The sequence below is a fragment of the Rhododendron vialii genome, chromosome 9a, assembly GCF_030253575.1.
Source record: "Rhododendron vialii isolate Sample 1 chromosome 9a, ASM3025357v1".
NCBI lineage: Eukaryota > Viridiplantae > Streptophyta > Magnoliopsida > Ericales > Ericaceae > Rhododendron > Rhododendron vialii.
The window spans coordinates 6,839,460-6,850,013 of record NC_080565.1 but is presented as its reverse complement, the minus strand read 5'-3'; the positions used below and the strand labels follow the sequence as shown (position 1 = coordinate 6,850,013).

Below are 10,554 nucleotides of genomic sequence, written 5' to 3'. Positions count from 1 at the left end.
AAGTCCAACCACATATTTCCGATTAAAGATTGGACGGAACACCAAAAAGCCATTGACTTCTTGTTGCCTACCGATATTTCCCCTATGAAGAACATTTCTCATTTCTCTTAGTAAGTCTTATCCCCATTAACTCCATTTTTTTCTTTGAAAAACTAACTAAGAAACATGTCTACTACTTCAGACAGCGATAATTCAACTGGCAAATCCGAGGTACGATACGACCCACTGTGCCGTCGGTTTTCGCTAGCTGAAATACAATCGGCGACTAACGATTTCGATGATAAATCTGTCATCGGAACCGGAGGATTTGGCAGAGTGTATAAAGGGTTCATCGACAGTGTTGCCACAGCTGTTGCCGTAAAGCGGTTGAATTCGGAGTCCAAGCAAGGGGCAGAAGAGTTTTGGGTAGAGGTAAGGATGCTTTCCGAGCTTCGACACGCCCATCTTGTCGCTCTTATCGGATACTGCAACGAAGGAGAAGAAATGATCCTTGTTTACGAATATATAGCCAACGGAGCCCTTGCTCATCATCTCTACAAAGGTGGTAGAAGAGGAGCTGATGGAAATTATGCATATTGTCTTACGTGGGAGCAAAGTCTACATATTTGCATTGGTGCTGCACGCGGGTTAGACTACCTCCATACAGGTACAGGTACCGAGCAAAGTTTCATACACCGAGATGTGAAAACCACAAATATTTTGTTGAACGAGAGATGGGAAGCAAAGATTTCGGATTTTGGGTTGTCAAAGGACACTGCAAGCCAATCACAAACTCATGTCAGCACAGCCGTGAAAGGAACGTTTGGATATTTGGATCCGGATTACTTCTTGACTCAAAGGCTAACCAAGAAGTCCGATGTGTATGCCTTTGGAGTGGTGATGTTAGAAGTTCTGTGTGGGAGGCCGGCCGTGGATACAACACTGGAGGAAGAACAAATTAGTCTAGTCTTTTGGGTTAGGCAATGCATCCAAAAGGGTAGTCTTGATCATGTCATTGATCCCCCTTTGAGGAGCCAAATATCGCCTGGTTCCTTGAAGCACTTTGTGGAAGTAGCAAGCAACTGTTTACAAGATCGTCCCACAGGACGGCCAACAATGGCTGAAGTGGCGGCAAGCCTCGAGTATGCATTGGCTTTGCAGCGAAGGGGAATAGTAACAGAAAATAATGATCATTGTCCTGTCCCAACCAAAAAGAAACACCAACATTTCTGCCCAATGAATTGGATCGCCAGGAGCATTCAGAACGACTACCGCATTGGGTTACCTCAGGCCAATACTAGTTCTTACAATGCCGCAATGTCTAGTAATCGTGAGTTCCCAGCCAGAGGGAATTCATGCGCCATACCATGGAAATACTTAGTTCCAAAAAAGAAAAATGCCCAGCATTGAATGGTTTGTGTAAAAAGTTGTTTGTCTATATATATTATGTGTGTCTGTAATGTAAAAGAATATACGTTTGTCCAAAGTTGTAAGATAGAAGTCATGCTTGTTTTTATGCTTCTCCTTATGCCTATATATAAAAGGAGAAGCCACCAATGGTTGTAATCAGACTTGTTTTCCAAATAATAAACTCCTGTGTTTGCATATTTGAATGGAAATAGGATTGCTGATCAAGGCTATGACAAAGGTTTCTCCATTAGCTGCTGTGAAGGGCCGGAAACAGGATTGCCAATAGGACCTGGGTAGGAAAAATGTTTTTGTATTGTGGGAGTAAGTACATTGAAAGTTGTAAGACAATGCGGCGATCAATTTTGTTTTGTGTTCCTGCTATCCAAGTAATTATGTGTACGATAAATATCTGGCGAAAGCATAGCTTTCTGGATTAATATCTGGCTGCATGACTCATGTTTAGCCAATTCTTTTCCTTCACTTTTTCAGAGTTTTATGCAACAATGCTGACTTCATAAAGGAGGTATTTGACAGGTACTCAGTGTCGCAGCATTGCTCTTTCCAATTTAGGGGAACAATCTATGACTGGGAGGAAGAACAACTTCAAAACCTCAAGAACCTGCTGAATAATTGTGGAATCAGGGCAGTTGAGGGCAGGGCTGATCATTTAGAGTGGAATGGCTGTGCTTCCAAGATATTCTCTGTAAAATCAATGTACAAGCTGGGTTGTGGTGATCTTGGGAATTCAAGTAATCCTGTATACAAACTCATTTGGAAAAACATTGCTCCACACAAGACTCAATGTTTTGGATGGCTGGTTATGAAGGGGAAGGGTTAAAACTGATGAATACTTGCACAAGCTGGGCATCATCCAATCTGTGGACTCACTCTGAAAATTCTGCAATGAACACATTGAGTCCATTGATCATTTTCTCTCCTCTTATGTACTCCTGTATGGTCTCTTTGGACAAGGATACTTGCTTGGATTGGAGTTCAACGGGTTGTTCCAGCAACTTTGGTTAGGAAACTCGAGCCAAAACCGAAAATGATTTGGGATTGTATCCCTTGCTATATTCTGGACTCTTTGGACTAAAAGAAATGGGGTCATATTTGAAAATGAAGCACTGGATTGGGAAGAAGTGCTGGAGCAGATCAAGCTTACAATTATATTCTGGGCAAGAATAAAATGGGGCTCTAACACCTACACCACTGAAGACTTTCTTTCAGGCTGGACAGCATCATTTCGTCTCTGCAATGTTCTGTGTGTGTGTTGTGTCCTCTGGGTGTGTGTATGTGTGAGTTGTAAAAACTACGTTCTATTTGTGGGGTTTGTTTATCTGGGTTTTCTGAGTCGTGTGTATCATACTGTGAGTGTTATATATATATATATATATTTGGGGGGAAATTCTAAAAGGGTCTAATTGGGGTTGGTTGTAGGACAGGCTTTGGTGTTTTTGGGGGGATTTTTGTGGTGGCTTTCTAATCTGGGGCTTTCATTGGTTTGTCATGGTTTTGAGTCTTGAGTCTGTTTTGAGTCACAAATTCTGGGTTTTGGGTGGTTTTCTTGGCAGTTTACTTTCTGGGGTTGGGGCAGGGTACATGTTTTGGTGCTAAATTGTTACATTTTTTTTTTTATAAGCCTAAATTGTTACATTGACTCTCGTAACAGTTTGGTATGTGACTAGATGGTATCTTGGGTACATTAATTTGGAATTCAGCTCTTGAAGAAATGGATTTGCTGCTGCTGGTATCAACTCCAAATTTTTTCTCGCATTGGGATGGATGGTGACTGTGTGTACGATTTGGATCTTTGCTTTGGAATCAAAATTGTAGTAGTGCTTTTGGAATCACAATATTCTCTGGTTTGGATACTGGGATCACATCTGCTTTGGATGTGTTAGCTCTATCATGCTTTTGGATCAATCGATTTCTGAGGATCAATACTCATGAGGATTTCTTGCTGGATTGAGATCCTATTGGAGATTTTCTGCACCATATAGAAGTTTTTTTGGGGGTCAAACTTATTAACCAAAAAAATAGAAGTTGAATTAATTGATATCTAATCAAGTGCATGCAGTGATGGATACAGTTTACATACATTAAATTTTTAGGTTGGACCTCAAAATAGCAAAATTGATAGTCTCCACACCACACCATCCTCGAAAAAGTGTAGCCACTCACCAAATGAAAAATGGATCACAGTTCAAGCCTCTCTTTTTTTTTTTTTTTTTTGCTATTCGTTAATCTTAATCTAGACTATCATAGGGGATCGAACCCTGTCCATGTGTATGAGAGTATGTGAGAGAAGCCAACTGCAATGCACTCCACTTGCCATGTTCAAGCTTACACTGTTACGGATTTTAATGTTTCATTTTATTTTATTAGCTATTAGACTTAGTTGGGGTTATGAATTGCCCAACTATTTAGGTGAGGTTGTTGTCATCTTCCTCTTCAACGTTTTCGGCATTATATTTTGGTCTTACCATGATTTTGGTGATTTTAACACTTCAAACTATTAAAGTGGTAGAAAGAGTAACTCCAATGGGGGTTGTCATAGCTATTTTTCAGCCTCAAATGGAAAATTTGGTCTCTAATGGGGATGATTCCTAAACACCTCAGCAAGGCAACTAATTTACCAGAGTAATGGACGGCCGGAGTATACCCGAGTTGCTGGGAAATGGCCAGAAAAGCTTGAATTTTGTCGGAATCTGGAAATCTCAATTCTGGAGGTGAGGAGGCAGGAGATGAGGGGGTCCGTGAGGTGGATGACGTTGGGTTGGGGGGGTGGGGGGTGGGGGCGGGGGCGGGCGATGGGCTCAAATGGAAGAAAAAAATCTATTGATAAATGGATACCAATTTGTTGACTATTACTTATCAAATCTTGCTCGGATATTTCTTCGTTGTATCTAACTTCTTCAAAAAAGACATCCAGAGACGGGTAACAGCAATGACTGGTTTTCTTATGGGACAGTTCGTGATGTGGTTCATTCATCTGACCGTAAACTAGAGCCACTTTTGATTCTGCAATATTTTGCTCGAACCCAGAGCTAGCTGGTTCTCCCCGAAATGCGTCTTGTTGTATAATGTCGTAGGATTGCCCCGTTTTTTATACATAAATCTTGTGGATGTAGTCCTCAATATGACAAAACTCGTCCATGGAGTCCGGATGCCCGAGCGTATGGGCATTAGCCGTAACTTAATTGTTTATTAATAAGATTCGGACAGCCGCAGATATTGAACTTTAATACCTTTCATTGCTGATTAACTTCTATCTATTCCCCAAATTCGATGGCAATCATAAATCAAGAGAAGAGACTTTTTTTTGAAATATGGACAAATGGAAGTTTAACTCCTAAAGAAGCACTTCATGAAGCTTCACGGAAATTGGTTGATTTATTTAGGTGGTGTTCCAAATGAATAGTAAAAAGAACTTTTAGAAAAAGAAGGTTTTTCAAACTAAAAAATGATGTATTTACGCAAATAATTTTCCTATCAATATGGATTTTGTTTGATAGATCTCATTGAGATCTTTTAAATGGTGCAAAAAAAATTTAAAAATTATTTTTCATTTTTATTATATTTGAGCTTGAAAATCCTTCTTTTTTTAAAAGTTCTTTTTACTGTTCATTTGGAACACCACCTTAGTCCCGTTTGGTCGGAGATATGACTTCCGATTGCATGAGGGTTTCAAGTTTCAATGAGAGAGAGAGAGAGAGAGAGAGAGAGAGAGAGAGAGAGAGAGAGAGAGAGAGAGAGACCGTAGGGGAGAATTTTTGATAGGTCTACTATAATATGTTTCTAACCCACCTAGTCCATTTCTAAAGTTTCTAATACCTCTAGTCCACTAATAATTCCAATGATAAAAATACCATATATAAAAGAAAAAAGAACCTTGTATGGCTAATACAAAAAATGTATTTTTTAATTTTTTTCGATTTTGTTGCAACCACATAACCACCACCACCATGTCGCCGCCGCCACCACCACCACGCCCCCACCACCACCACCACCACTCCACCACCATCACCGCCACCAACACGCCCCCACCACCAACTCCACCACCATTCCACCTCCACCCACCACGCCGCCGCCGCCGCCGCCACCACCATAACGCTGCCACCTCCACCACATTTACCACTACCTCCAAGCCGCCGCCGCCGCCGCCCCCACCACCACCACCACCACCACCACAACGCCACCACCACCACCAAAATGATAACCACCATGCCGCCACCATAACCACCTCTGCCACCACCACCACCACCACGATGCTGCCACAACCACCACCACCACCACCACCACCACACCGCCACCACAACCACCACCATCGTCACCAACACCATCACCACCACTGCCACAGCCACCACAATGGCCACCACCATGCCACCGCCACCACAGCCACCGCCACCACAACCATCGCCACCACCACTCCACCATCACCAACACCACCACCAAGCTACCGCCATCATTCCACCACCACCGCTTCTTCTTTGGTAATTCACCTTCCTTTTGGGGTCATTTCTGATATCTCATTGACGTTAGTGTTTTAAGAAAATAATTTGAGAATATTCTCAAATTTGTGTGTACACTACAAATTTGCACTTTTAGACTACAAAGTTTACAAAAGTGCTTTTATTTGCAGTCTAAAAGTGCAAATTTGTAGTCTAAATTTTTTCTAACGTTGATATTCATTTAACAAATTTACAGTCTAAATTCTCATTGGCGTAAGTGTTCATTTAATAATTTGCAGTCTAAATATGTGTGTAGACTACAAATTTGCACTTTTAGACTGCAAAGTTAACAAAAGTGCATTTATTTGCAGTCTAAATTTTCTCTGGTGTTGGTGTTCATTTAACAAATTTGCAGTCTAAATTCTCATTGGCTTTAGTGTTCATTTAATAATTTGCAGTCTAAATTCTCCTCGGCGTTGATGTTCATTCAATAATTCGCAGTCTAAACCCAAAATGCCTAAATTTGCAGTCTAAATTTGCCTTGTTGTTAGTGTTCATTTAACAATTCGCAGTATAAATTTAAAGAAGTGTCTAAATTTGCAATTTAAATGTACAAAGTGCATAACCTTGGCGTGCCTAAATTTTCTGTCTAAATGTACAAAGTGCCTAAATTGTTACCATTTACAATCAATCAATTTCAGAATAACGTATATTGAATAATACGGAAAGATAACCACCTAACTTGTTACCATGTACTTGAACATGCATCAAACAACTCATAACATTTACAATTTCACTTTTAAACACTTAACTAATAGTTTATATGCATTTAGGACCTATCAATGATTTTCCAGCATAAGCAGGACTAAATATAAATGAAAATAGGACTAAATAGTAAATAATTTTTAATGAATAGGTCACCATCTACATCACAATTTAAAAATACGTCCAAACCCATTAAAACGTAGATTAGGTTATGGGTTGCCGAAAAACTACCTCAATATGCGAATTAAGGCTCGGGGAAGAGTATATGGGCCACAGATCACTGTGGTGCTTCTGGAATCTCAAGGCGGTGTCCGGCGGGACTCCGCGGTGGCAGGTTGAGACCGCGTGGAGCTCGGTTGTGATGATTGTGAGCACGACAGTGGTGACCCGGCGGTGTTGATGACGTCCGAGGGTGGTGGTGAGTTACAGTGGTGGTGGTTTCGGCAGTTCTTTTACTGCGCCGAGGGATTGGGTCAGGTGAGGAAGGGCATGAGAGGTTGGCGGAGCGAACAACGAGCGACGGTAGGGGGAGAGAAAGAGACCGCCGGAGCTGCGTTCACCGGGTACGGGGGTTGCTGGAGTTGCAGGTGGAGATGAGTCTCTTGGGTTTCTCGCCGGAGATGAGTTCACGTTTGGCCTTTTTTTTTTTTTTTTAATCCGAATCACAATTTCATTAAAAGCCAAAATAGGCAAATTACAGCGAATCCATCTGAAAACAGAGAATGAGCAAACGTACAACAAGCCATCACAAAGAAAAGCTATGAAACCAGGTGACAAAGGGGCACCGGCAAAACCGATGTGAACAAGAGGATAGACCTTAGCACGTCTCACCGCCACAAAGGGTCGGGTCACGAGGGGCCCTCAGTCTATCCAATAGTCGCCCTGGCCTGAGGCACGAACTCAATCAGAGACAAACTGATCCGCACCGATGGAAATAGGGAAAAACTACAAAACAAGGAAATAAACACAACCACCATGGAAAACTACCATTGATGCACGGCGGCCAAGCCCCGACTGAGAACAGACCACCCGCCGCCAAAAAAAGAGGCATCGACTGGATCCTGATTCTGAGCAAAGGAGACACCTCTCCGTCAAGCCCCTGTTGGCACGAGCAGGCTCCGTGCTCGGAAGGACGAAGAAGAAATCCGCCTGGGCTAGCAACTTCGATCGAACCGGCTCACAGTGCCGATGGCAGTGAATCTACCTTGCTCAGTTACTCCCCAAAGCTGAAAAGGAACCCAGGCTCCAAGGCCAAGCCCCGGCCATTATCCACCACACTGGAGTGAAAGCCAGCGGCTTATTCACCCACCACCACTCCCATTGGATCTGGGGGAAACCCAAACCGGGAACAAATCCAGACGGGAAAACCGCCGGAGGAACACCAGTCAAAGCCGGAATAGAAAAAAAATAGGAAAAAAAAACCCCGGCCACTCCGAACCCCATTATTTAGATCCCTAACTCCGGAAATCGCCACCTCCACCGCCTGCCACCACTGCTACCACGCCAAAAGAGATCAAAGACTGATGGGGGGAGGCCAAGCACTAATCAAGCTGGAAGACCCCCGGCCCCCAACCCATTGCCGACCCACCACCACCACGCCATCCCGACTAAGAGCAAGACAAGAACAGATCGGAACATAGGGAAAGGGGGATGAATGAGAGAAGAGAAAGAAAGGGGGATGAACGAGAGAAGAGAAAGAGGGAAGGGAGGAGAGGAGGAGGGGGGACCCACCCACCCACCAAACAAACAAACAAACCTTAGCCGCGATTTGAGATCTCTAGAGAGAGAGAGGAGAGTCCTAGAGAGCTTACAAATAAGATTTTAAGATTTTATTTGGCGGGGGAGGTGTTGTCACATTTTGCTCATTGAAAATGTTCACTGTTGGCTTTGTTTTCACATTTTTAGTTGAAACGAAGAGAAGGGCATATCTGTCCCATAAAAAAATAAGAGTGGACCTAAGACTTTAAAAAAAGGTAAACAGTGAAGCCGAACTAATCCAAAAAAAGGCACTGTACTAGGCCTTGGTCAAAATTACAAATGGACTGGAGACCAATTCTTTAAAAGAGTAAAGTGAAAATTGGAAAAAGAGTAAAGTTTTTGGCCGTTGGCATTTTTGATTTTTTGTTGGGATTTTAATTAATTATTTTTTTATTAAGTTGAAATTGGGGAAAAATAAAATTGAGAAAAAGTCAATTAATCAATTTTTCATCCTAAAATAACTATCCATCCCTTCATTTTTCATCCCCCATTGGAGAGGAGGGAGTTCTATTGTCCATCTAACTAATAACGAGGAGGGAGTCCTATTATCCATCTAACTAGTAACTTTTAACCAGTTTTTTACACTAAAATAACTATCTATTCCCTCATTTTTCATCCCCCATTGAACTTGCTCTAAGGCTAAAAATGTCAGTTTCTTAATAAATGAAGCTCTAGGGGCAACTAAACATGTGTTTTGCATGCATTATGGGGCTCACCTCGTGCCCCTTTATTTGATTTGAACTATTTATTTTGTTTGTCCAGTTGAGAAGATAGTCCATGAAGAAATTTTAATTGATAGGACTCGATATCTATGTTTTCATAATGCAAAAAAACAACTATTCGTGATTATTTTTTTTAACATACTCTACGATAAATGCTCACCGATCAAACAGTTATCGATGTCTAATCAATCTGCATTCTAGCGATGACCACATGCTCAACGACACAAATAAATGAACACTTCGTATCAAATAATGGGACATAAAGGGGACCCCACAATCGGTGACAACACACACCCTTCCCACGTCTTGGTTCGGGTTTAACATGAACCGAATAGGACTCGATATCTATGTTTTCACAAAGCATTTTTTTTTGGCAAAAAACAACTATTCTTATTTTTTCGCTCACCAATCAAACAATAATCGATGTCTAATCAATTTGCATTTTAACGATGACCACATGCTCAACGACACAAATAAAATAAACACTTCATATATCAAATACAAAAATGCCAGGAATATAATAATTCTTCTGGAAAATGACGGCCAAAGATGTGTTTTGATAATTAATACCCGCCAAGGACATTTTCAGCATTAACAAATGTTCTTAGTTTGTTATTGGCGGGTATCAATTATCAAAACATGTCCGGGGCCGTCATTTTCCTTAATTCAAACACAATCTCTCGTATACATGTGGAGCCCACACTAAGGATGACATTTCACCCCGCCCTGCCCCGAACCCGTCCCTACCTGGGCCCAAACGGGGCGGGTTTTCATCAAATTTTAGGGTACCAGGGCGGGTTCGGGGGGAAATATTAAAAAACTTGATCGGGGCAGGGCGGGTTCAGGTTGATGTTACCCCGCTCCGAACACGCCCCGAAATATTTTTCCATTCAAAATTATATTTTAATCTAATACTTTTATTATTAAACTTAAAAATCTATATTTATACCCCACTATTTTCTCATTATTCTAAAAAAAACTTATTTTTCTTTTATATTTCATCATTATAATAAGATAACACCTTATATATATAACCATTTTCTTCCTTTTTTTCCTATAGTTTTAATTTTTTTCTTCTTTTTCACGGGGTGGGCGGGTGGGTAAACCCGACCCCCAAACAGGGCGGGAACGGGGATACCCACGAATAACCTGGGCGGGGTCGGGGTCGGGCCATAATTTTCGGGTCGGGTTATGCCAAAACCTGCCTCGCCCTGTTGTCATTCCTAGCCCACACATATGAATGTGCATACTAATATGTTTGGACTCCACACGTATGTGAGATATTATGTTTGGATTGTTATGTATGTAGCACTTTTGTACTACTATCTATATCTATATCTATCTTTATTATAAAATAGAAAAGTTTTCTACTAAAATGTCTATTCATACAAACAGATCACCCTCTACAACCATTCGATCATACTTCCTATTAACTTTGCAGCCGTCGGATCGAATGTATAAATCTACAG

General features: G+C 41.5%; 1 protein-coding gene across 1 annotated transcript; it reads left to right on the top strand.

The window, feature by feature from the left end:
* On the top strand, window positions 1-1,598 carry LOC131300892 (receptor-like protein kinase FERONIA). Its single transcript, XM_058326909.1, has one exon. The coding sequence runs from the start codon at window positions 166-168 to the stop codon at window positions 1,387-1,389; it is 1,224 nt and encodes a 407-aa protein (XP_058182892.1). The 5' UTR covers window positions 1-165; the 3' UTR covers window positions 1,390-1,598.
* The last annotated feature ends 8,956 nt before the right edge of the window (window positions 1,599-10,554 follow it).